Here is a 27,488-nt window from a genome sequence, read left to right as displayed (position 1 = left end):
CTCTGCATGTGACACTCTCCTCCAGATGTTCACATGCTGCTGCTGGTTTTTCCTTGTCCTTGTCAGTCTCTACCCAAATGTCACTTCTAGCGGAGGCCTTCGGTTGACACGCTATTAAATCCCTACTTTACAATTTCTACCTGTAAACCTGCTTTATTTTCTCAGCACACTCATTTAATTGTGTTATTTATTTATTTATTTGATCATGCTGTTGCAATTAACAAAAGGATAGAGAAATTGTTTTATTCACCTCTGTATCCCAGTGCATGAAATGGTGCCTGGCACATGGAAGACTCCCATTCTATTAACCTATCTTTAAAATAGATTAATAAATGAATGAATGAACATCAGATTATTTTAAGCATCAAACCTAATTACTGAAACAACAAAATCAGTGTGAATTAGCAACTCAACAATTAGGGGGCCCAAGTTGTGTCCCATGACAACCCTTAACAAGTTTATATTTTTTGCTAAACTGGTTGCAGTTGTTCTCTTAAAGTTTCGGCTCCATTATTGGATGATCAAAATCATGAGAATTGTATTAAATGAGAAATTGTGCTACATGCTAAGGCATTTAGTATTAAAGTTTGGCAACCAAGTATCTAGGATTATAGATTAAAAAAAAAAAAAACATTTTTCTTGAGAGATACTCAAAAAACATCTCTAGCAGAATTAGCTCATGGTTGATTCAAGATTACAATATCGTTTTCAGTTCTGAAGACATACAGGCTTCTGGGAGTCTCTTTAGGTTTCGAATACCAGGAAGGAAAATTGAGGTTGTAAATGGTCAGGTTGTTAATGGTCTAGATTCCCTATTCTTCCACTGCTTCTTACACCATAAAGTAGAACAATCATTAACCTCATTTAAAGGTTGTCATTCAATTATGTATACTTTTAACTTTATTACTTTGAATTTTAGGACCCTTAATTTTCTTTTTTGCACTTCCTGGTTTTTATTGTATTTGAAAGTATCACACATGATAGTACAAGCATGTCATTCTTCCAGGATGACGGCCCTGACACTTATCCTGTGCTTATGACATCTTATGCTTGTGATGAGTCTCAGGCTATGTGTCACTGATAATTTAAGGTTGGATAGCAAATCTCTGAGGGAAGTAAGGGAGGACTACCTTAGTCACCCATCTTATAAGGCAAATTTGAGAAATTCACCCAAAGTAGATTGTGCTCAGTGTCACATAAACACAGTTATTCTAGTGTGTACCTACTTTGTTATTTCATATTTAGATCATCACATTTATAGACATAGAAAACAAAATTGTGTATCTAAGCTTGCATGGCTTCCTGGCTATCTCATAAGGAAACAAGATTTGATCTCTCAGAACAATCGAACACACTTGAGAAGAGCCCCCACCTGTCTTTAAATAGCGTATCATCAATCCCTTTCCTACGAAGCAGATCTTGTGGGCCATAGGGTGTGTCTTTGCATTTAGAGTCTGTGTCACAGAGTAGGGTCTGCAGGAACGGGAAGAATCCAGTACTAGGAAGGTTTCGAGGTGCGAGGTAACCTAAAATTAAAAAAACAGTCGTTACATCACTATGGCACATTTGCCTGAAAAAGAACCAAAATGCAGTAGTTCCACTTTGTGAAGTTATCTCCTAGATTACCGCCGTCTGGGTCCCTCAACTGAGCCCCAATTCTGCAACTAACATTCACCACTGAGTAGGAGCAGTCTTGGAGGGTGTTACGTTTAACTTCCCTTTTTTAGATTTGCTAATATGTATAAAAAGACTTAAAAATGCCTGGTTGCCCCATGAATTCCCTCCTGAGATTTATTTTAAGGAAATACTTACAGGTAATTGCAAGAATGTTTACCAGAATGTTTTAAAAATAAATCACAGTGTATCCACATGATAAAACATAATGCAGCCAATACGAATATTATCAATTAATACAAAAAGTATTTACAACACATTGTTAGTTTAAAAGAACAGATCAGAAAACAGTATGGACAGAAAAGTCCTAATCTTTTAAAATACACACACACACACACACACACACACACACGTTCTAAAAAAATCTAAAAGACTGTATTATCAAAATTTGACGGCTTTTTTCCTGGGTAGTGTATTTCATTTTATTTTCTTCCTTTTGACTGTATATTAACTATGTTTTATTAAAATGTACGTGTCTTCTTTTGTAATCAAAGTAGGTATAAATGCAGCCATTCTTCCAAAAACCAGGAACAATTTTGGTCTCTTTAAAATTTAACATTTTAATTATCCTATATACACAACTTCTTTTTCCTATTTAAATACCAATAGTGAATGATGTGAATGAAAATGCAAATTTTCTTCAAAATTAAAGTCATAGAAAACAGTAATTTTAATAGTAAGAGGTTTTGTAAACGTTAACATTTGCTTTATAAAATATGATGATGGCATACACAGGAGTCATGACAATAGGCAAGCTGTGAAATACACATCTTTTCACAATTAGGTTTGCTATTAAAACACTAGATTTTTCCCTTTGGGGGAATACGCAGACAATGAACTTTCAAAAAAGGCAAGTTTAGGAACTGTAAGGAAAATTAAGGCTAAAAAGCAAAACTTTAATCTCCTCATGGATGTGTTTAAAAAATGAAAAAGAGTACAGGGCTGTTTTCATTTTAAAGAAAAAGGAGAAAAGTAAAAAAAGAGAGAGAGAATGGTAAGAGCAATATGGCCATGCATTAATCTACCAACACAAAGAATAAATACGTATTTCATTCCAGTAACTTAAATATAGGGCTGTATAAAGAAAGAGCTGGGGAAAAAAATAAAGAAGAGAAAATATGAAAGCTGGCCAGAAGAAAAGCAAAGAGAGAAAAACAGCGATTGGAGAATGCTATACTGTTGACCTTAAAGATGGTGGAAAACACTGAAAGCCAAGGAATGTGGGGAGCCTTTGGAACTTCTAAGGAGGAAAATCGAGAAGACAGCGTTTCCTCCAGAGACTCCAGAAGGAGTGCAGCCCTGCTGACCGACACCTTGGATTTTAGGTCGCTGAGATCAAATTCTGGACTTCTGACCTCCAGAACTGTAAAATAATACGTTTGTGTTGTTTCAAGACACTCAGTTTGGGGCAGTTTATCACAGTAACTATGTTGTTTTAAGTCACTCAGTTTGGGATAATTTATCACATTAACTATAGGAAAAATAGTTTGGAAATTAGTATGAATGAAAGATCTGAAAACTCAGAAGAAATTGGAGAGAACTGAAGCCTACCAAACTATTCACTAGTTCCTTCCATGTTGACCTGCTTCGACACCAGAGAGATTGCTGCCTTTCTGAATGTTAAACCTAAGTGAAAACTGCAGTGAACCAACAATAATTTCCCATCAATGTTTTCATCGTAGTACAATTCCCTTAATAAAATAGAGAGTAGCTGCTAAACTGTCTGTTAGCTTTTCATGTAATCCCTCTGACGCAAAATTTTACCACAGTGAACTGCATATGGCAAGACCTTTAAAAGTCCACAGTGGAAGTTCACCAGTCATGGCAATCCACTCTGTTACACAGATCTCAGCTGTAACCTCTCACTCAGGGTGTAGGGCTGCAGATGGGCTGACTCCTCCCTCTCACAAACACATGCAGTGGCTAATTTGAATGGAACATAGATGGAAGGCAACAGACAGATGACCAGATGACCCCTCTCTCTGTGCCACTTATCAGCGTGATGATGTGGCTGAGTCAAGCAGTACTGAAAAAATCAGACACTCCAGAAATGCCATGTTGCAATACAAAGAGGGAAAGAAGGAAAAAGATGTCATGGAAAGAAGAGCTTTCAGTGACATCCAAATTTACCTTTCCTGGCATTCATTACAAATTGCAAAAGATTTGAGAGGAATTTGAAGGAATTTAACCCACAATCCTCTTTGGATGATATCTATAGAGGACAAGCCTAATTTATAGGAAAATTCCTAAAAGAATTTCTTTAAAATTAAACTCCCATGGTGTTGAAAGTATAGACAGTCTATGCTTTGCACAGTTTTTTGATAATGAATAATTAACGTGTTAATGGGATCATGCAAATGAGGAATTGATTCAGGCATGCACAATTCAGTTAACAGAGTGCCAAGCAGAGCATGGATGGCCTGCATTATTTGTTTTACAATAATCTTTTAATCCTCATCAGCCTATACCCTCATCAGCGTAAGGATGCCTGTTGCAACAATAATAGTGATTGATTAAGCATCTACTGTATCCCATGTACTGTGCCAAGCATGTAACATATATTTACATTATTCATCCTTCCTTGACATCTATAATATACTTTTTCATATCAACTTTTCACAAAATCTGGAAATCCTCTAGAACTAATGTCTGAATTAAATAGAATTAAATTTACTGTAGTTTTCCTGTAAAAAAACAAAATGGTATTTTTTCCATTCTCTTCCCATTTGAAAAAGCTGCTAATTTTAACTTGAGTCCATTCTCTCCTTGAAGGTGTTTCTGGTACTTTCAGGTTCTGAAATTACATTCCCCTTTAATTATCCCAATGCTAGGAAAAAGAAAAAAGAGAAGCTTCTCTCTTTCTTTCACAAAATTTCCAAGAAGCAAGCACAGGAATTGCAAAATTAAGGCTAATAATTGAGTGTCTATGTTCCCAGCCAAAGCACAAATTTAGGCACACAAGTGAAGGAAGATCATGGCTGCAAACCATGGCAGCCCCATACAGGTAAAAAGAAAACAACAACAACAGATCTCGGGGTTTTGAGATAATTTAAGCAGGATAAAGTCCTTGGTTCCATGATTCCCAAAGGTCTTATCCCAGGACAACATTCATGCCCATCTCCAGGAGAAAAGCTAATGAGGAACCTGCCAATTTCATAGGGTCAAATTCAGAAGACATCAGTATCATCTGGGAGTGTGGTGAGGTATGTGTTGGTTAGCAAACTCCTGAGCTGCTCATGGCTTCGTTTCTCAGGGGCCCCAGGCAAAGGCAGTGAGCCGCCAGCCACCTGTGGGTGGGGAGAGGTCATTCTCATTGGATACAGTCTACCTTATTGACACGGTCCAATCACAACATTGACACAGTCCATGTTATTTCAAGGAGTTGAATCAAACCAAACTATAAAACAATTTCAGAAACAAACCACCAATTAACTCAGCTTTAAAGTAAATCACATTCATTTTTCATTGCTATAAAAATGAAACTAGAATTATAAAAAGAATCAGTTCTAAGAATTTTTTTAAAGGTATGCTTTGTAAACAATTGTGATTTCAATGGATACATGTAATGTTTACTTCAAAGGGGGATCAATTTTGATTTCCCTCTCCTTTCCCCACAAAAGCCTCTATTCCAAACACTGCTAGTGTGACAGAATGATCAGAGCGATGGTTCTCCAAGTTTGATCCCAGTGTCACCTGGGAACTTATGAGGAATAAAAATTTCAGATCCCACCCCAGATCTCCTTAGAAACTCTGGGGGTGGGGTTCATCAATCTGTGTTTTAATAAGCTCTCTAGGTAATTCCGAGGCACAGTGAAGTTTGGGAACCACTAGATTAGACGGCAAAGATTTCATGAGAATCATACAGTAAATATTTTAAGCTTTTGGGCCATACCGTTTCCATCACAATTATTGAATCTTGCAATTACAGTATGAAAGCAGCCATAGACAATGGGTGCCTCTATGAGCCTGGTTATATTTCCAATAAAACTTTATTTACAAAAACACGTACTAGGCTGGAATGAGCTCACAAGTTGTAGTTTGCTGACTCCTGGGAGGATAGCCTATCTTACACTCATCTCCCTCCTTCTCCTGCCTTATTCATTTCCTGTTTTCACTTTCATCCCCCATCCTTCTTTTCCTCTTCCCTCATTGCATCTAATGGACTTAATTCTTTTTCCTCTATTTTTAATGTTTTCTTCTTTCCTTTTCACTTGCTACTTCCTCTTTTCATTCAATTTCCAATCTCTTCCCTTTTTTTCCTCCTGCTGCTGCCTTTCCTGCCTCCTTCCCTCTCTGTATTCATTGATGCAGCCGAGAATGCAGTTGTCTCTCAACCTCTTCCTTTACTTTGTCTTTTTTACCACCATAGAAGAATTTTGACTCACTTCTGTAATAAATTCAGGAGCACGTTGCTCATTGGCACTGTCTAGAGAAGTGTTATTTTCTGTTTATTTTATTATTGCAGAAAGCAATGTCACGGTCTTTTCAGGAACGAAGCTACTTCCATTTGAAATCATTAGGCTCCAGAAATATTCTGTAGGCTGCCTTAGTGACATTTATAGATATTATAGTAATGGTAGAATCAGAGACTCTTCACTGTTTCATTATGTTTTTCCCAAAACTGGTCAGAACACAGCCTAGTTGGTATTTTACTGTTTCCAGGTGAAAGGAACTTAGTGTTTACCCCAGTGAAGAATAGAATGATACCTTTTAGAAGGAAACTTCTGACTTTTCAAAAACTATGGAGTTACTCATTTGAGGATGTTACATTTTTCTTAACTTTTGGATGCAGGGTCATATTGGCTGAATAAAGTGTCAGGCCTTCTGATCATGTAAATAATGTCTCTTTGTCAAGCACCACAATAGGGATTTAACACCATAACAAGAGTACAAAATACGACAAGCATACCCAAAACATCACCTGCAAATAATCAAATATGAATTTTAAAAATATAGGAAAGGAAATTAATCTTAGAAGTATATTTGCAATAATTTTTTAAAGTTTTTAAAAATCTTCTTGTAGTTTTCAAGCACATTTTGTTCTCAACTACATTTTAAAAGACAATTTAAATTATAAATGACATAAACTTGGCCTTTCAAAGTAGTTCATCACATTATGTCAGGAATCTGTAGATCTGTTCCTGTTCTTCACATGCACCTTTCATTTGAAGGATCAGTCTATTTACTCAGGGGAGGTGTCCTATCACCACCCACCACAAGATAAAATCAAATACACCAGCTCTTCCTCATTCCAGTCCGTCAGAATGAGGGCTTCTACACCTATATGCCCTAGAGTGACTTCAGCCTAGGGCTAAAAGCCAATATGACTTTGAACCTGCCAATAGAGACTCTAACCTAGTAAAATTACATCTTTTTAAGAGATTGGATAAAAAATAAGCTATTTAAAAAATAAGCTATTTAAAAGCTTTTCTAGTTCTTAGCACAATGCTTCACACATTGTAAACAATTATTAAATACATAAATAAATGCATGACTGTAGAAAGCTCTGTGGGAGTGCCAGGAAGACTGCATGACTTAAGACTCTAACATAATATACTCTGTATGTTTATCATTTGTAGGACAAAGATTTAAATTTTATGTCAATGTTATAGTAAGGTCAATGGATAATATTGCATTATATTACATGCCTTGTAAAACAGATGGATTTAATTGATTACTAAAATCAATAATATCTATTGTCGTAGGGCCTTTAGCTGTTGGTTTTTCTGAAAATCCAACTAATATACATTGACACCCATAAATGTCAACCACTGGATTTATTATTCACAAAGTCAATCCATTCACCATCTATTCAGTAAATATTTACTGAACAGTACTGTGTGCTTGGCACCAAGAAAGGTGTTAAGTAGGGTTCATCCTTCTATTTTTTAAAAAATTGTTCACCTTAACATTTAAAAAATACTACTCTAGGTTATTATGGAAAGAGAGAAAAAGGAAGAGTGTGGGTGAATCTGGTTTTCAAGCTCATCACACTTTTATTAAATAAAATGCATATAGAAATCATTTGTTTTCCTGAACTGCCAGAAATATTGTGTATTAAAAAGTGTATATTTGAAAACAAACAGGAAAAATTGATTAAAAAAATAAACCTTCAGCTGGGAGCAGTGGCTTACACCTACACTCTCAGCACTTTGGGATGCCAAGACAGGTGGATTGCTTAAGCCCAGGGGTTCCAGACAAAGCCTGGGCAACATGGCGAAACCCTGTTGCTATAAAAAATACACACATAAAAGAACCACAGACTATTTTGGTATGGTGGTATGTGCCTGTAGTCCCATGTACTCCAGAAGCTAAGGTAGAAGGATCACTTCAGCCCAGGAGTTCAAGGCTGCAGTTAGCCATGATCATACCACAACACTCCAGCTTGGGCAACACAGTGAGATCCTGTCTCAAATAAAATAAAATAAAAATAAATAGATAAACCTTCATGGTTTTGAAGGAATTTAACATAACATCATTTCATACAAGATCCATGACAATTCTGTAAGATAGGCAGGGTGAGTGTTTATGCCCATTTTGTAGATAACCTCAGAGAAATCAAGCAATTTGGTCAAAGTCCAAATCAATAACAAATAAACATGAATAATAAAATGCCAGAGATGGATCTAGAACCTGATGATAGATGACAGTAATAGAAACAACATGTTTAGCTAAGCTTCAGTATCTTGGAGGAAAGATACTGAGAAGTTGAAAAACAGGTACACTTCTGGTTTTGCTGTTGAATCACTGAATCACCAGGGGGTAAATTAACCTAGGACTCTATTTCCACATCTCCCAAATTGAAGATAATGGGTCTTGCCATCTCACAGGGCACAGGGAAGATTAATTAGACAATGCTTGTGTAAGGTACTATGAACATTGAAGACACAAGGCCCCATGGAACCATGAGTTACCATTGCTCATCGGGCTCCTATTGCATCATTCGTCTTATTTTCTACTTGCTGGCTGTGGCTTCTCTGTTCGACCTGGTCTCCCAGCTCATATCTTGAGCTACTGAATGGTTTGGAGTGTTGCATGATGTATTTCTCTTCCTAGTAATTCATAATATGTACCTGTATCAACTGGTGTAGTGTTTAAATTACTGTGTGCTCAGTGGGTGTGGTGCCATGACACATTCTCACTCCTTCCCCCCAGGCAAGTCTTGCTTCATTGCACAGATGCTTTTCCAAGTTCAAATCCATTGGCAAAAAGGTAGACTATAGGTGGCAATGAGGGCTGAGGCAAGATGCCTAATATGAAAGCAGTGATTAAGGAGGTCCTGTACTCACAAGGTTGTCACCTGAATGTGTTCAATGGCTACAGCCACAAGGAACAAGAACAAAGCTTGGGTCATTTGGGTTGGTGTCCTACAATGATCTTTCCCACATCCCCTGCATTCCTCATAGCTGCTGCCAAGTACCACAGCCAGACAGATTTTGAAAGGTACAAAAAGGGTCCCTAGGGTCCCAATGGACATTTTTTGGATCTTGAAACTCTGGCTGTGAAACTATAGGCAAGAGGAATTGGGGAAAGATCTCTGCCTTCTTTATATCTTTGGCTTATTGCTATTATTATTATTATATTTTATTTATTTATTTTTTTGAGACTGAGTTTCGCTCGTTACCCAGGCTGGAGTGCAATGGCATGATCTCGGCTCACCGCAACCTCCGCCTCCTGGGTTCAGGCAATTCTCCTGCCTCAGCCTCCTGAGTAGCTGGGATTACAGGCACGCGCCACGATGCCCAGCTAATTTTTTTGTATTAGTAGAGACGGGGTTTCACCATGTTGACCAGGATGGTCTCGATCTCTTGACCTCGTGATCCACCCGCCTCGGCCTCCCAAAGTGCTGGGATTACAGGCTTCAGCCACCGCGCCCGGCCGCTGTTATTATTTTTTAAGAGAAGCTGAGATTTTAGAAGGCAGTCTGGGCTCAGGACCTTGCTGTCTCTTTGGATGTTATTTCTTTGACCCTTAAGTGTACACTTGAACTGATGGTTAGCCCAGAGGACTGCAAACCCACCTTCCCGCACGTCCAGACCAAAATGTAGCTCCTTTTTTTCTGAATGTTAAGGAGATCATGCTGGGTGATGAGTTCCAAAGATCATGGCCTGGTCTACTTAAATTTTAAACAAAATGTTTTGATTCAAGGCTGGGAGGAGATATAACAGTACCAAATACACGGCAGATAATAAACTTCCTTGTGGACTGAATCTGGGGAAGTTTAAAAAAAAATCTTACTCATACTTTCAAAATATTTCCACTTAACAAGGAATGTTGAGTTCTATGGCTCATCTGGGGCGGGCAGCGTTTATTAGTCTTGTGAAATAAGCCTTACAGTAACTGACATTTTGCTTTTCTGAAACTTGTCTTTTAGAAACAAAGATTCACAACTGCATTTTAAAAAATCTCCCTATGGCCATTTGCAAATAGAATCCTGGCAACCATTTTTTTGCCTCTAAAGTTTTTTTTTTAAAGACCCCCTAGAATCTCATTTCATTATGGACATTCTCCCTCTCAAATTTAGCCTTTAATTCTCCTTAGATGCAGCTAACCAGGAAAACGTTTTTTAGCCTCTGGGTAGGGCTGAATTAAGCTGGGTATGCATACACTGGGTATGACTGTGCTGATTGGTCATATCAGAAAGACCTGGGTGCTGGTGGGTTAAGAGGCACTATGCGGAACCCCATCAGTTGCAGCCCCTCCTCTGAGATATTCTTCCTTTCCACAGATCCAGCAACACCAGTTAGCATCCAGGAAAGGAGGGGTACCCTGGAGGAATGGTACACTGGAAGAGTGGCACTTCCTGCAGCGCCACTGCCTCTGTTCTGGCTGAGGAGGAAAATGCTGTGCTAATAGTTAACTGCACTGCAGATCACTTAGGCATCTAGGAGTTAACTCACGAAGCCTGCACTGAGAGAACGAGTTGAGGATTTAATTCATCTCCTGTTACTATGATCTCCACTGTGATGTCGGGGTTTGGAGGAGCAGAGTGGGGAAGCATCAGGGATTTCTCTAAACCAGACTCTGGGGCCAAATCAGTTTAGGAAACTCAACTCTATCTCCGCTTCTGGGAAAGCCAGAATATACTTGCGTATTAAAGACTCTGAAAAGTTTTTCAGTAAAAAACCTGAATAACTTTGGTTAGTTCCAGATTTCCATGATCTGATGACAGAACCTGTTTTCCTTTCCTTCTTTCAATTTTTCTTCCTGTTTTTTAGGGTAGCATTGGATAATATCCTGGGAATGAATATTCCATGGGGCACACTTTGGAAAACAGTGCCTTAATCTATGATCTCACATATTCCAAGCTGAAAAGATGCCTGGAATTGAAAAATTGTTGTTTTTCCTCCCTCAGGAAGAAACTTCCTACATAAGAAAATATTTTGGTTTCAAGTCTTGATGTACTAAAACTTATTTGTAAACTGTCATCTTACTAGTACGGCTTAAAGATGGTAATTCAGCCAGAATCTTAGTGTTTGTATATTACTATTTGTGGGAGTCCCTCGGCAAAACCTATCTCAGATATTGCCGGGAGGAGGGAATTTCATTCTAGAAGGATTTGTGGAGGCTTATTAAAGTACACACTGTATAATGGGAAAAAATAATGAGGGACTCAGAATGAGAGCAAACAAGGGTAGGAAAAAATAAAGCCAATACAATAATATGGGCCAGAGGTCTGTATGTTGATAGAGGTTGGCCACAAATTTGGATCTGGGTATCCTAAGCAACTCAAGGAAATACAGAAATGTGATCATTTACCCAGTTCACAATGTCCATAAAATAGAATAAATAAATAAATGGGCTGGGCACAGTGGCTCACGCCTGTAATCGCAGCACTTTGGGAGGCTGAGGTGGGTGGATCATGAGATCAGGAGATCGAGATTATCCTGGCCAACATGGTGAAACCCTGTCTCTACTAAAAATACAAAAATTAGCTGGGTGTGGTGGTACACGCCTGTAGTCCTAGCTATTCAGGAGGTTGAGGCAGGAGAATCACTTGAACCCAGGAGGTGGAGGTTGCAGTGAGCTGAGATCGCACCACTGCACTCCAGCCTGGCGACAGAGCAAGACTCCATCTCAAAAATAAAATAAAATAAAATAAAATAAAAATAAATAAGTAAATGTACTGGGAGAGATACAGCTTTTACTATACAGAGAGAAATCACACTTGTCAGGCACTAAGGGCTTCACTTTAGTGAATCAAATGTCGGAGTGTATTCACCCCTCCACCCAGTATGGGACCATCAGTGAAAGTGTCACATTCAAGAACAGAAAATCAAACACCACATGTTCTCACTCATAGGCGGGTATTGAACAATGAGAACACATGGACACAGGGAAGGAAGCATCACACACGGGGGTCTGTGGCGGGGGATCTAGGGGAGGGACAGTGAGGGGTGGGGAGTTGGAGAGGGATAACATGGGGAGAAATGCCAGATATAGGTGATGGGGAGGAAGGCAGCAAACCACATTGCCATGTATGTACCTATGCAACAATCTTGCATGTTCTTCACATGTACCCCAAAACCTAAAATGCAATTATATATATATGTATATATACATATATATGTGTGTGTATATATATACGTATATATGTATGTTTATATATATATACACACATAGATATATATACATATACATATACATATACGTTTATATATATATATAAAAGAAAGCATCACATTATTCCAGTGGCCAATCTTTAAATAGAGGGAGATGGAGGTGTTTGCCACTTGCAGGCAAAGAGGAGGGAAAATTGAGTAACATTCTCCCTTTGCTACTTCTAAAGGGGTCGCTGCCAATTTGGGGCACCATCATTATGATACCGGTGTACAGAATACCAAGCAAGATAATGAAAACAGTGTAAAGTTGTTAGGGGTTAGTCAGAGAATATGCCTTCTTCAAACTTCTTCCCCAAATCTTTGCCCTTCTAGTAACCTGAGCTAACTTATGAGTTATTGCCCAGAACTACATATTGGCAAAATTTTCAGGAAGTACTCTAGGGGGTGAAATATCAGACAGGAGCAAGAGTCAAAAAGCGTCCTCTTCATCCTAGCTTTGCAAATGTTTTATTGTGCAACCATAACCCTGTACCTTGGGTCAATTTCCTCATTTATGCAGGAAAAAAAATCTGGAGCATCCATCCATCCATCACAACAGTTACAAGTAGAAAAATCCCCTATAAAAGGAGATAAGCATACTGAAGTATTAAGCACTTAAAGTGAAGATTATGTTTGGAAATTAAAATGTGATTTTGATAACCCATTAAAAGTAATAAAATGGAGAAAAAAAATTAGTAATTACCCCAATAGAGGTATGTTACTAATGACTATCTTTTCATTTGAAAATCTGACTCAGTTATTATCACAGTGAATTTTGTGTGCTATGGTGTAAAACTAAAAGCCAATGAAATTTATTGCTGGGATCATCGTATAGAAAAAAAAGTAGACCACATCAAGGCAGAAGCTTAGTAACTTCTTTAATGCAACAGATGGTCTATTCACTTGGGAGCCTTGAAGTCTGGTTCCAGATCCTATCACTCCTTAACAGTTTGTGTAATATTTAGGTCTTTGGTATTCATATTCCATCTATTTACAAATGAGACTTGTGACAACCCACTAGTGGAAAATGCGTGTCACAACCTTTTCTTTCTAGCAGCACTGCTGACAGGTAGCAACCCCATCTTCTTGTCAGACTTGACTTTTTTCCTAAACCAAAGATTTCCTTACCAAGACCTCTGCCAATTGCAAAGAGACAATTTTTGTGACCCGTGGCTTGCTTTGTAACCCACAACATATTACTGGCCCTCTCCCTCCCTCTATGCAGATCCATTTTCATCAAAGCTACTGTCTCATTCAGGGGAAAAACAGCAGAGAAAAATTCCCTGGTGGTATGTTCCCAAGTTATACAGTTAAAATTTATCATTAAAAATACTTTAACGTAGCAATTAGTATTTTTGGTTTTTTAAGAAAAAGTTCTTTTTTTCTGAAAACACTTCAGAAAAATACACATGAAAACCAAGAGATTCTGTTTGACATCTATCAGATTGGCAAAAGTTTAAAACACCAGTGTTGAGAGGATATGGAGCAATGGAAACTCTTATCAAATGGTGGGGAAAGTAAATTGGTAAAGCTAGTATGGAAAGCATTTGGACACATTTGACAAAGTTTAAAATATGCCTAAGTGGCCAGGCGCAGTGGCTCATGCCTGTAATCCCGCACTCTGGGAGACCAAGGTGGGCGGATCACAAGGTCAGGAGATCAAGACCACCCTGCCCAACATGGTAAAACCTCATCTCTACTAAAAATACAAATATTAGGCGGGTATGGTGGCATGTGTTTGTAATCCCAGCTACTCAGGAGGCTGAGGCAGGAGAATCGCTTGAACCAGGAAGTTGGGGTTTGCAGTGGGCTGAGATGGTGCCACTGCACTCCAGCCCGGTGACAGAGCAAGACTCCATATCAAAAAAAAGTGCCTAAGTCTAGGTAGGCACTCTAGAAAAACACACACATGTGCAAAAGGAGACATGTAAAAGAATATCCATTACAATGCCATTGGTAATAAATTGAAAGTGTTCATCAAAAGACCATGGACCAATAGATTGTGACATATTTACTCATGGAGTACATCAGTTAAGGTGAATAAACTCAAGCGGCTTAAATCAATGGTGATAAACTACACAGTACAGTGCTGAGCAAAACATAATGTCAAGCCACAAAAGTATAACGCAAAATGATGTGTGAGTGGGATGCCATTTACATAACATTTAGACACTTTCAAAATAATACTATGTGGTGCAGTCAAGTATATAAACATATAGTAAAAAATATAAAACGAGCATAAGAATATTACACACTGAATTAATGATAATGGTTCCCTTCAGGAACAGAAGGATGGAGGCAGGAAGGGAGGGAGAACATGGAACCTGGTAGGTTTACGCAGGGCCTCCACGGTGGCTTTAACGTTTGATTTCTTTTAGATGATAACACAAATAGATGCTGAAGCAAATATGACATCAAAATATTAGAGTTTGACAAAGTTAGGTAGTAGACACATGAAGGTCTGTTATTTTTATGCTTGCCAATGTGTTTGAAATATTTCGCCGTTTTCTTAATAATGATGTATTGGAATTGCACTGGACCATAACTAGAAGGTTTTAGTTACAAAGTACCAGAGAAGGCTCATTATGATGCAAGCTTGTAGGCAAGTCAGTTCAAGAATAGCTTTATAACAAAGCTCTCTGAGTTGATAAATGCCATCCTTTGTTTTGGCCAATTTTGTGGGTAACTCATTGGCCTAGGTTTTATTTTTTTACGCACTGTCCTCCTTGCCCTGTTTATTATGATATTAGCCAGAATCTCTCTTCCTGAGGGATAGAGCTAAATCAGAGCTCATTAAATGCACAACTCCAAACTGTTCCATTATATATTACCTCCATCTTCTCTCTCCACTGAGCATCATCTGCTATTGTGTTTACTCTATTACTGAGCTTAATTAAGTCCTTCAAGAGTTTCTCATAATCCTTCAAACTTCTGGTTGTTGGCAAACATGTGCCATTTATTTGTATTGCTTCTGAATTATTAACAAATATGTTTTCAAATTGTCTCTAGGTTTCTAAAAGTCAACTCACCGTTCAATGAATGCTATGGTCTCATTTTACATATTTGCCCATCTCAGCTGGCTTTTTGGAATCCTTCTGAGATCAGACCTTTTATCTATTATTAAATTATGCCTCAAATTACTTAATGCAACAGTTATTCATAGCCTTGTGAGAAGATCACACACAAAAACTGTAAAGCACTAGCTTTTCCTAACCATGAATATTCAGTCAATTCTTTCAAGGAATTTCCACAGATTAGAAAGACACAACCTAATTTACTAAAATGATACCATGTTTGCTGCCTGTGCAGTCATTGCTTTCTCCTGTGAAAGGAAACATTTCCTCAACTCCTAATGGGAATTCCCAAGATCTCTCTTCTCACATTTTTAAAAAACAGGTTAGCCATTAGCCAGATGGTAGCTCTTTAAAGATACTCTCACAATTAATAGTAAATGATACCGCTTTATTAGTGGTTCAGTCTTGTTCTACAGTTTCTTAAGATTTTTAAAAGCGGTAGCCAGGGGAAACAATAGCATCATTCCCCTTGACTCCTACAGCTTTCATTGGCAAACTCAGGTCAGCAGTCTACCACTTGGTAGAGCAACGTAACTTGACATCAGGCAGCACTGTGTTTAGCCTTTGTCTTCCTTGAGAGAATACCGATCTAATAGTTCCATATGATTTTACTGTATGGATGCTATCATAGAGTTCTTGTTACTCTTTCGCGTTTTGGGTAATGTTGCCTTCAAATTTATTTTGAATCTTAAAAGTCTCAGTTCTTATACAGTTCTAGCTGATAGGTATCCCCCTGTGTTGTTTATTCCTGGATGGATATTGATCCAATCTGTGTGTCTGTGCCCACAATGGAGCATCGTTATTCATTCGTTCAATCCAAACATGGCAATTGAACGTCTTCCATGTCCATAATGTGGAGATGCTAGATGCTGTTGGTAGACAAGAGAACCATAACCATCTCTACCCTTAGAGAGAACAATGAGAAATAGGAAAAAACACAGGGTTCCTAGTGGAGCAAAACAAATCCTAGTCGCCCCATCTTTATTTTGGGCCATTATACCTAAGAATTAGATCTAAATTAACACAATACCTTTCAGGCAATTATTTCTCTTTTCCTATTTTGAAACTCCCAAGATTAGACTTCTCTAAGGCTATAATAAAATTAAATCCTACCCACAGGTCCAAAAATTAAAAGAAAGTGGGATGTGAATAGGCATGTGATCTAGGTAACATGGCATATTTTGCCTCCTCTTTCTTGTCCTTTTTTATGCATATTTAGTCAACCTTCAGTAGCTCCTTCTGGGTCTCAAGCAAACAGATGCCTTTATTCTTTTAGCCTAATGATATGAAGAAAAACAGAAGGATGGGAAAAAGTCTTCAAGTACGTCATCTGCAGAGATAACAAATACTAAAATTGCATCCTTCATGCCATCTTTTCTTCCCAATTCAAGCTATAGAAAAGGTGAAAGATGCATGAAGTTGCACCATAACACATGAAAAAGTCTTCCCGTAGACAGCGGTGGATTTCTTTTTAGAAAAATGTGACTATGTGAAACAGAAGGAGGAGAACTCAGAAGTCACAGTGCTTTTTTCCCTGGCTCTAAAACAATAAGATGTGAGGGAAACTTACTAAACAGTCAGTATTCAATATCAACTCCTCAGTGCCTGCTGTGGAAAATATTGATGGATAAATAATAGAAGTAAAATGTGGAAGATATCTGAAAGCCGATCTCCAATTTTTAGATATCAGAATTGGTATAATTTTATCATTGATGGCTTAGTATGCTTAAAGCAACAGTTAATCAGGGCAAATGTCATTAATGTCTCCCAGTCCAATTTTTTCTTTCCCTTGCCATTGCCCCTCTTGTTTTGTTTCACTCAGGTTAGCAAAATGAGCTGTCAGCTTTTGCTTGTTGCCCTAGACATTCACAGACTCCCCTCTGAGCATTGGACCCTTTTAATTTTTCCTTTTGGTGAGGTCGTACAGTTTTTGATCTTGTGTTACTTAATAAAATGTTTAGGGAAATAAATGAACAGAAGCTTTAAATTCCAGGCAAACGGCTTCAACATTAAGACAGTCTGATGAAATCAAATACAACATAGAAAGCTGAAAAGAAATTAAATTTAGACATATCAATAGGATTAATACCAAAATATTGGTTGGGGATAGACAGACTAATGACTACCATTTATTGTATTCTAATGTTTCCCTATGTGTGACATATATTGTGTTTAATTCTTATAACAACTGTGCTAGTTGGGGGTTTTCTTTCTGCTATTTATGGTAATTAGAGGAATCCCACATGAAATTGAAGAAACTTTGCATCTTTAGTCCTACATCATTTTTCCTGCTTGTTTATGGGAAAGTAAGGTATATCGCTAGTAACTTTAACATAGTTACTTAAAATTCCTCTAAAAATATAAAGTGATGAATTCCCTGAGCTAAAAGGCCAGGTGCAGTGGCTCATGCCTGTAATCCCAGAACTTTGGAAGACCAAGGCAGGCGGATCACTTAAGGCCAGGAGTTTGAGACCAGTCTGGGTAACATAGTGAGATGTCATCTCTACTAAAAATACAAAAAATTAGCTGGACATGGTGGTGCATGCCTGTAGTCCCAGGTACTCAGGAGGCTGAGGCATGACAATCGCTTGAACCCAGGAGGTGGAGGTTGCAGTGAGCTGAGATCGTGCCATTGTACTCCAGCCTGGGCAACAGAGCAAGACTCGGTCTCAAAAAACAAACAGAAGATGCAACCGAGTCAGCAATTTGTCATAGGATTTATCATAGAACTAAGACATATTCTTACTTAAATTTCAAAATGCTTTAACTACATACATTTATAAATCTAAGAAACAATCACCCTAGGCTGTTTAAGAGAGAAAAATCACTTATTTATACACTTTATAGGCTAGAAAAGGAAGATACTGTAAGAGTAAATGATACGCCAGAGGCAGCCCAGTCAGCAGCCATAAATAACAGCCACTTTTTGTCACATCGAGTGGGCCGCTCCATTGGGAAGTCAAGATCATATCTTAAGTGCTGAATTCCACTCAATGCTCCATTTTCCCGCTTGCTGCAGTAACTGTGGTTTCATACAGAGAATACTAGAACTACCAGGTAATCTTTGAAAAATGTTCTAAGTTTCTCTTTCCTCCGTCTCAGAACCACATTATTTTAAATCTTTTCTCAACCAGTGCTGGAAAATTCTCCTATTAGTTGACCAAGAGGTTGAAAGCACTTGGTTTACTATTAATTTTTGCTTCCTGTATTAATAGTTTGATGATGCCAGTTTCTGGCCAGGAAAGACAGGTATCAATTACCCTCAGTTTCATGTTATGCACATTTGCATTCAAAAGCTTCAGTTAAAGTTTATCTTAATTGACTCTCTTTAGTCTGTTTGCCTTCACTTCTTAACAAGCAAACAGGCTGGGCATGGTGGCTCATGCTAGTAATCTTGGCACTTTGAGAGGCGGAGGCAGGTGGATTACCTGAGGTCAGGAGTTCGAGACCAGCCTGGCCAAGATGGTAAAACCCTGTCACTACTAAAAAAACAAAAATTAGCCAGGCGTGGTGATGCACGCCTGTGGTCCCAGCTACTCGGGGGGGCTGAGGCAAGAGAATTGCTTGAACTTGGGAGGCAGAGGTACAGTGAGCTGAGATTGTGCCACTGCACTCCAGCCTGGGCAACAGAGCAAGACTGTGTCTCAAAAAAAAAAAACAAAGCAAACAAACAAATGGAGGAAGAGATTTAGATTTAGTTTCCTCCCTAAATAAAGGTGACCAAAGTTTTACAGTGCCCTTGGGATTATTTTTAGACATTGGAATGCTCTGATACATACTACTTTGTAGTTCATTATCAAACTAACACATGAAATTACACATTTAAATTTATGTGTATATAGACATCTTAAATATCTATATACACACAACATACATGTTTTAGGAAAGACCCAGAGAGACTATCAGGACAGGGAACAGAAAAGCGATCTGGAAGAAAAGATTGAGAATGAAGCTTTATTTCCCTATAAAACAATTAGAGGATCTTGCATTTTCAAATACAAAAGTGATGTTAAAGGAGCATTGCGGATTATGTTTTGTTACTAGAGGACTGGAATTATTCTTATTAATAGTGTTATGCAAGTTGTATTGACCTCAGATGAAAGTATGTGTCCCACTTCACAAGTCCATATGCAGTTACATGTTATTTAGGCATTATACTGAAATTATTAATTCCTTTTTTCTTTTTTTTTATTTGAGACAGTCTTGCTCTGTCGCCCAGGCTAGAGTGCAGTGGTGCCGTCTCAGCTCACTGCAACCTCTGCCTCCTGGGATCAAGCGATTCTCCTGCCTCAGCCTCCCGAGTAGCTAAGGTTATAGGCACTCGCCACTATGCCCAGCTAATTTATGTATTTTTAGTAGAGATGGGCTTTCACCATCTTGGCCAGGCTGGTCTCGAACTCCTGACCTTGTGATCTACCCACCTTGGCCTCCCAAAGTGCTGAAATTGTTAATTCTTCCTGGTATTTAATGCTCTTTTTTTCTGAACAGCTGTCCCACCCTCAGGATAAAACCCAACCCTTAGTGCTGAGCAGGACTCCCACCAGCCCTCACCGCTACTAACTTTCAACCATAGGCTGTCTCTCCTGCCTACTGAAATGAATCACATTGTTTATATTTTGCAATAATACTTCTATAATTGTGCTACAGTGTTCAAAGGAACATAGGCCCAGAGCAATCAACATTCTATGTTCAAGCAATTGCCTTCTGTCTCTTCACCATTTGCAGCCTGATGGTCTTAAGGCTGGGTGGACAGGGAGGAGGACCAGTGGCCTGTGAAGAGTCATGAAGGAGGCTGATGCATAAATATTCAAATCCATGACCCACCATTTCACCGCACTCAAACCCCCTGCTAACTGCCAGTCCTCCTGTAGTTTTCTGGAATCCATAAAACCTGTTATTTCTCTTAAAGAGTTTGCTCAAGGGATCTCCTTTTCAATAACTATAATAATAAAATAGGTAACTAGAATGCATTTTAATGCTTTTTAGCTTTAAAAGTACTTTCACAAATAACATCCTTTTGAGCTTCATTCGCATAACCATGGAAGATAAGCATCGTTTCCCTTCTTATGGATTAGAAAACAAAAGCTCAATGACATTTGTAAGTAAACAAAGTTGGAACTTGAAATAGGAGTTGTAATTTCAAGCCCCACACTCTTTCTATGAAATCATTCTGTATATATCTCATGTGAGCTGAAAGCTGATGGATGTCTCCTCTAATTAAAACCTCTTCCCTAACTTGGCTATGTAACAGGCATTTCCATACAGTAATGGTTCTCTGGAGATGTGTGCATTTAAACCAGACTAATAGATTACGTTACTGAAATGTGTAAGACACTGGATACCTAACATATTTATAGAAATTACTGCCTGTTAGTCATTAACACCTGGCACCACCCAGCATGTAACAGTTCTACCCCTTCCCCATTTTAGCTTTATGTACACAAAGATAATGTCATTCATTCATTCAGGAGGCATTTTAGCATTTTATATTTGTAAGCAACTGCAGTAGAATTATTGAGGCCAGGTGGGGAATGAAGAAGGGAGGAAGAAGGGCAGAAATGTTCAATAAACCATCAATCTACTTCCACAAGGACATGAAACACATAGGCACTTGAAGAGCCAAATAATGTTATGTAATTGCAGATTCCTAATATAAATGAAAAGATCCTCATGTAGTTTTTATGTAAAGAATAAAAGGTAACAGTGGCAAAAGAATTCAGGATCCCTGGATTGAAGGCAAGACAATGACAGGAAGGAAATAAATAACGGAAGGTATGTTAAGCCATGCCAAGATCCTGTTTGCTCAGCTAATCAGTCATTCTGGCCAGCATCCATTGCTGTCAGCTACATTTATTGTGCACCATCTTTTGGAGGTGGGGGTCAAACCACCATCATGACTGGCCAAAGGATCCAAGAGTTTCTATACTTTATTTTAAAATACATCCAGATACAATGGGTTAAGCACATTAGTCAAGTTTAACCTATAACCTAGCAACTATCAATTAACTTTTGTAGTTACTTCTAATCTATTATCCAGAGGGTGTTAGTTAACTTTTGAAGTTACCAAATCAGGAATGCACAGACCAGGGATACTTAAGTCTACATGGGAACCTCTAGGAGAACTCAAGCCAGGGAGGGCCTCTGCGTGGAAATGCTTCTCCTGTCTTTACTTCAGTCAGTCCTGGAATGTGTTAGGTAGCATGAGGAGTATTGGAAGTAAGGTTTCATCTGTGAAATGAAAAGTGTTCAGTTAATGTGGCTTGACTAGGAGTACTGTAAAGACACCGCCACCTTTACATGAACAGAGCTAAGAATCAGCAAAGCCAGGCTCCTAGTACCATCCAGAGTTCACCTGTAACCTAGAAGTGTCATTCAGCCCTGTGTCCCACCACTTACCAGGTAATTCTGGAGCTAGTGCCCACTGCTGCTAATGTATTGCTGCATGTGCCTCTAAAACATTTTTCCAACAAGGTCCTTATCAGAGTGCCTACAAGGACAAAGAGCTGGGTCTTTGCAGAGCTTCATGAGCAGGTTTGTGTGACTACATTTGTGCATACTTGGAAATAAATATTTTCATGTGTGGCAAACTGTGAGGCTTGTTTTCACTGTAAATATACCACCCACCAACCAGATTATGGGGGACAAAGACCCACAGAACTCATCTTTCTCTAACTACCAGTTAATGATTAATATTGTCTATTAAGAAGAACCTGACCATCATAAATGGCCAAATTGGATGAGGATATTCTTCATGGATTGGAAAGCACCGTCAAATATTGATTAAAATGGTTTACTGCAAATACAGATCTTTAGCTTCGATTAACACACAATATGTTTCTATGTGCTTGTCACTGGACTGAGTCTTAAGAGCAAATACAGATATGAAAAATAAAATTCTTACCTAAATGTGCATACAGGCTTCACGTGTGTGTGTGTGTGTGTGTGTGCGCGCGCGCGCGCATGTGTTTTGTGATGGGGGAGTTCAGAAATAGAAAAAAGACAAGCATAGGTACAAAACAATTTCAATTGGCATGATTCTTGTTATGATAAGAGAGTCATGAGCTGGGTATGATATTAAAGTATGAAATTTGAGCCCCTAATACAATTTATTGGCAGACAGTAGAGTGAGCAAGTGAGGGCTAGAGAAAGTGGTACCTGCCATGTGTTTTGAAGGACAAGTTGGAGCTAGCTGAGAGAATGACAGGGAAGAGAGATATAATATATTCAAAGGCATAAATGTAAGAGAACCCTAGAGGAGCCCAAAGTACAATAAAAGCCCCATGATAATGCAATAACTTGAATTCAGATATAAAACAATTGGCTTGCCTGGTTATTTCATTATCCTTGCAAGACAGCCCTCTGCATTTTACATGATTGAATGTTCTAGACCCTACTTATGCGGCTATGGCAGCATTGCCTTCATTTCATTGAAAGTGTCTGGAGTGTGAAGTATGTGGCTGTGAGTGATGGGGAGGGATGGCTCTGAAGACTTAGGGAATGAAAAATCTTAGGTGCCACATGATAGAGTCTGGATTTTATCCTGAATGTAATGTTGAGTCAGAAGAATATTAAGCAGAGAAAATGTCATGTACAGATTTATGTTTAGGAAAATAAGTGGCATTAATATATAAGATAGACGGAAGGAGCTGGAACATATGCATGGAAATAGGATAATATAATGAAGATCTGAACTAAGGCAATTGTAGCAGAAATGGAGACAGAGGGTTTCAGGAGACATTTGGAAGGACGAATTGACAGAACTTAATGACTAAAAGATGTGGACATAAAGAGAATAAATGGCTGCCATCTTACAGTTTTGAACAACTCAGTAGAAGATGGATTAATGCCCCACATTAGGCAATGGCTGATTTGGGAGAAAGGGAAGATAAAGGATTTAGTATTAAATGTGTTGAAATTGTGTAATATATCTACATTTCCTTGACTATTTTTCTTTAGGTATTACACTTGGGTTAGTCTAACGTAATGAAAAGCTATTAGGTTTCAATAGGTGGAAGTGGGCTGGATTTGATTTATTTTTCATGAGTTGATGGGGAGATTGGAAACAAATCTCTCAGAGGTTTAGTTTGATGTTATTTGACATCAGCCCAAACTAGAATTTTTAATAAATGGGAAAAGGCAAAATTGATTTCATTAAGGAAGAGGAAGTGAGAATGGAGACACCTTCCTTGGAAAAAGACTAATTCCTGGTTATGATCGTGCATTTGTCATTAGTAATGCTGAATGATGATAATGATGTGACATTAACATCACTTCTGGGGTGTGACATCCCAGAATGAGTTTTAGTAGCAAAAAGTGGGTTTTTTGAAACTTCATTGATTTAAACATTCTATTCATCCTTCATATATATCGTTCATATGTCTCCATCCATCCATCCATCCATCCATCCATCCATCCATCTCTCCTTTCCTCCTTACCTCCCTCCATTTGATAAATATTTATTAAACATCTGCTAAGTGCCAGGCACACTGAAAGAGCAGGAAGAGTTTAGGAAAACTTTAAACAGAAAGGATAAAATTGTGGTCAGAACATTTTCCCGGAGATAATATGGAATCTAGGAGGCAAGATCGCAATAACTAAACTGGATTAACACCTACTTTCTGTTGGATTAGTTTTAGCTGTGGCTCAAGTTTGCTTCATTTTTTTTCCCAGGGCTTATTTATGCTCAGTTTCCTTATAAACTATATAATCTTTCCTTGCTTACTGTTTCATGAGATTCATATTCCTTCTCCTAAGAATGGGGAAAAAAACATGTCAAAAGGAAAAGCATTACTCTGCTAAAATTACTAGGAACCCCTATGTTAACAAAAATCTAGACCTTTACTGACAAGCGTATGATAATAAAACAAGAGCAACATTTTGCTAATTAGTCTGCAGGCCCAAAAGCCTCTGAATATTTCTGTTTTCAGAAACCATTTTCTCATCAATTTTACTTCTGTGTGATTGCTATCTGGTTCCTACTGGAGGGAACAGAATTCTTTCAAATGTTGCTTCTATGAAGCATCTTTAGTGCCTTCAGTTATAAAGTTAAAAAAGAAACAAGGTCTATTAACTGTGATGGTCGCTAAAGATTTTAGGACTAATTTAGCATTAAGAGGATTTTTATCCATTGTTTCTCTTGGCATAATTTCACATATATGATTCAGTACATAAGTATAGTAACCAAAGAACAACTTGTATTCTTTCTCAAATCTTAGGATAATTTAGATTAGCAGAACTAATATAAGAACCATTGATGGCTGGGCACCGTGGCTTATGCCTGTAATCCCAGCACTTTGGGAGGTCGAGGGGAGCGGATCACAAGGTCAAGAGATCGAGACCATCCTGGCCAACATGGTGAAACCCCATCTCTACTAAAAATACAAAAAAAATTAGCCGGGCGTGGTGGCGCGTGCCTGTGGTCCCAGCTACGTGGGAGGCTGAGGTGGAAGAATCGCTTGAACCCAGGAGGTGGAGGTTGCAGTGAGCCGAGATTGCGCCACTGCACTCCAGCCTGGCGACAGAGCAAGACTCCGTCTCAAAAAAAAAAAAAAAAAAAAAAAAAAGAACCATTGATTTCCCTTTTCCTCCAAACACCAGAACAGTGATTTTTAAAGCATGAACTGCAGTAAACAAGTGGTGTTCTTTAGCTAATAAGCAACTAATAGTTCAGTTCTACACCTGTGACCCAATTTTTACCTCTACTAGCAGCATGATATGTATCACAAATTCACCAGAAGACCTGGGTCAAGTAGGAAGCTCTGCTACTTGCAAGCTGGGCAAGTTACCTACCCATAGTAACCTTTTATTGAGCCCTTACTATATATATCTATGGACGGCAGGCATCCTTTTTTGTGTGTGATACCACAGACTATCTTATTACATGCTATCTTATTAGTTTTAGTCTCTTATTTAACTCCCCAACAATGCTATGAAGTAGGTTCTTTGATTATCCACAACTGAGGGACAGAAGAATTAACTTCCCAACATCACAAAGGTTAAGCTGAGACTTGAATTGAGAGCCCTGCTCAAAGACCTGGGGGTTTGATCATTAGGTTCTACTTGCTTCTCTAAGAGTTTTGATTTTTCTCATCTGTAAATGGAAATCACAGTAATTAATCACTCAGGTTTGCTACAAGAATTGAAAGACGAGAGAAATCACTGTTGTCGCTATTCTGTTTTCTCAGCCAAATCAAAAGCCAGGAGAGTGCTTTTATTTCAAACCATACCTTTGTCCCCCAAATCCAGTCTCCACCATATTCTACTACTTTCTCTTCCCAATATCTTTAAGACTTACTCATTCTTCTTCATTTTTGTTTCTCCAATTATATTAGTGAGAGTACCCACACTTTTTATATTATAATTTCAATAACTGTGCAATTCTTTTTCTTGCTCCAGCCTTTCCTTGCCCTGACCTAGTCTTCTGACACTATCTGATTAATGTGCACAAAACGCCATATTTTTATTGCCATGGGTCATTCTTCATTGCTTATGGGATAAAGACATTCTCATATCTTCAGCCTGGTATTTAAGACTCTGGGTCTCATGGTCCTATTGAACAGATTCAAAATCATTTCCCAGCAGAATCTAATGGAATTTAGGGGAAAGGAGCATTTCCTGATCTGTTAAGTATCTGATATGCTAGGCACTGCTTGTACTTGGTGGGAAAACCAGGCTTAGGTATAGATCCTATGAAAAGAAGACCAGGGGCAAAAACATCAAATAAATGCATACTCAGTCAATTACAATCATAAAGGAAGGCTGGTGTAGGAGTGAAAACTAACCTAGTATAGAGGTTCCAAGAAAATTCCCTGAAGCAAAATAAACCCTTCATCCCCACCTTCACGAAATTGTTCATTCTCTTCCTTTCCTTACAAAACTCCCCACTCTTCTCTATGCAAATCCAAGTATCCTATGAGTATTTTTAAGGACACAGCTTAAGTCCTATTTGTGGTATTAAGCTTTACGTAACTTCTCTAGCCTCCAAAAATCTTGTGTCTTTTTTTTTCTAAAATTCTTAGTTCATTGGTGGTTCTTCGTTACTGCTATCACACTTGATTATGTAATAGATTGTGGATTTTACAGTTACCGTAGCTTGATTATCCATGTTTTTACCTAAGAATCCTGTGTTCTTTTCCTTTAGATTCCATATGCTATAATAAACAAATATTTGCTTAACAAATAGCTGAGTGTTTTGGGGTGTGTACATCTAGGTGCTACAAATCTATGTAACAAAAGCAGGGACTGGAATCATGGCTCTAATACTTTGAGCAACCTTCCTAAAGCTTGCAATTAACCTAATCCCACTCTTGCTCATTTGCTTTTGGTTATATTTGAGCTAAAATTTAATACTCTTTGCACTAACGTTGCAGGAAAATGGATTGCTTATTGTTCTGGAAGTTTGGCTACATTAATATTACCTAATGTTAACAAATTCCATAAAAGCCCCAAAGCTAAACCTGCCTATGACATACACTGATCCCTGTTGTTTACTTTCTGGATTACATATTTAATGCCAAATTACCACATAAAACCAAAGATAAGTCAACCAAATAAAGACCTTAAATTTCACTTCTTGGTATGTCTCTGCAAGGAATGTAATCTCCGTAACGAAGTTCTATAATTTTTTTTTTCTGATTTTCAAAGCTCTACTTATCATAAAACCTAAAAACAGCTAATTAAAGCTAACAGGATTCAGTGAAGATAAGTGAAAATTTCACAGGAGTTAGGTTTAATTTTGGTCCAAAAGTTTTCCAGAATAAATCATGTTAGGGTTGGGTAGAGAGGTATATGAGAGTTTAGATATGCCAAGTGACATCCCAATTCATTTGTTTCTCTTTGTGGGTTAAATGTCAAAGTATAACACTACTCAAATGGGAGGAATTCCAGCGTATCCACACTTATCCCACCTCCCCACACCCTCCACAATATTACCACTCTTGTAAAGACTATGTTCAAAACAATGATTCAACTATAGGAAGCCCATTTGCCATAGAATCCTTGCATGCGGTTATCATAAAACTTCCCAAACCCCAGGAGTTCCATCTCTTCTATATCCAGAGTACCCAACTTCTGCACTTTGAACATGGTGCCCTTTCAGTGAATATGACAAAATAACAACCTGTACAAAAGGCAACCACTC

The 27,488-nt window shown here is 38.2% G+C and overlaps 1 protein-coding gene across 1 annotated transcript in view; it reads right to left on the bottom strand.

Moving 5' to 3' along the window:
* Positions 1-27,488, bottom strand: part of ABCA12 (ATP binding cassette subfamily A member 12) — a 210,021-nt gene that overhangs the window by 145,498 nt on the left and 37,035 nt on the right. The window contains exon 3 of the mRNA XM_064372813.1: positions 1,373-1,526. Within this exon, the coding sequence (XP_064228883.1) occupies positions 1,373-1,526 (154 nt within the window). The remainder of the gene's footprint in view (positions 1-1,372; positions 1,527-27,488) is intronic.

This window comes from Aotus nancymaae, unplaced genomic scaffold, assembly GCF_030222135.1.
Source record: "Aotus nancymaae isolate 86718 unplaced genomic scaffold, 86718_ANA_hifiasm-v0.15.2.pri h1tg000008l, whole genome shotgun sequence".
NCBI lineage: Eukaryota > Metazoa > Chordata > Mammalia > Primates > Aotidae > Aotus > Aotus nancymaae.
This window is presented reverse-complemented; position numbering and strand designations above follow the sequence as displayed.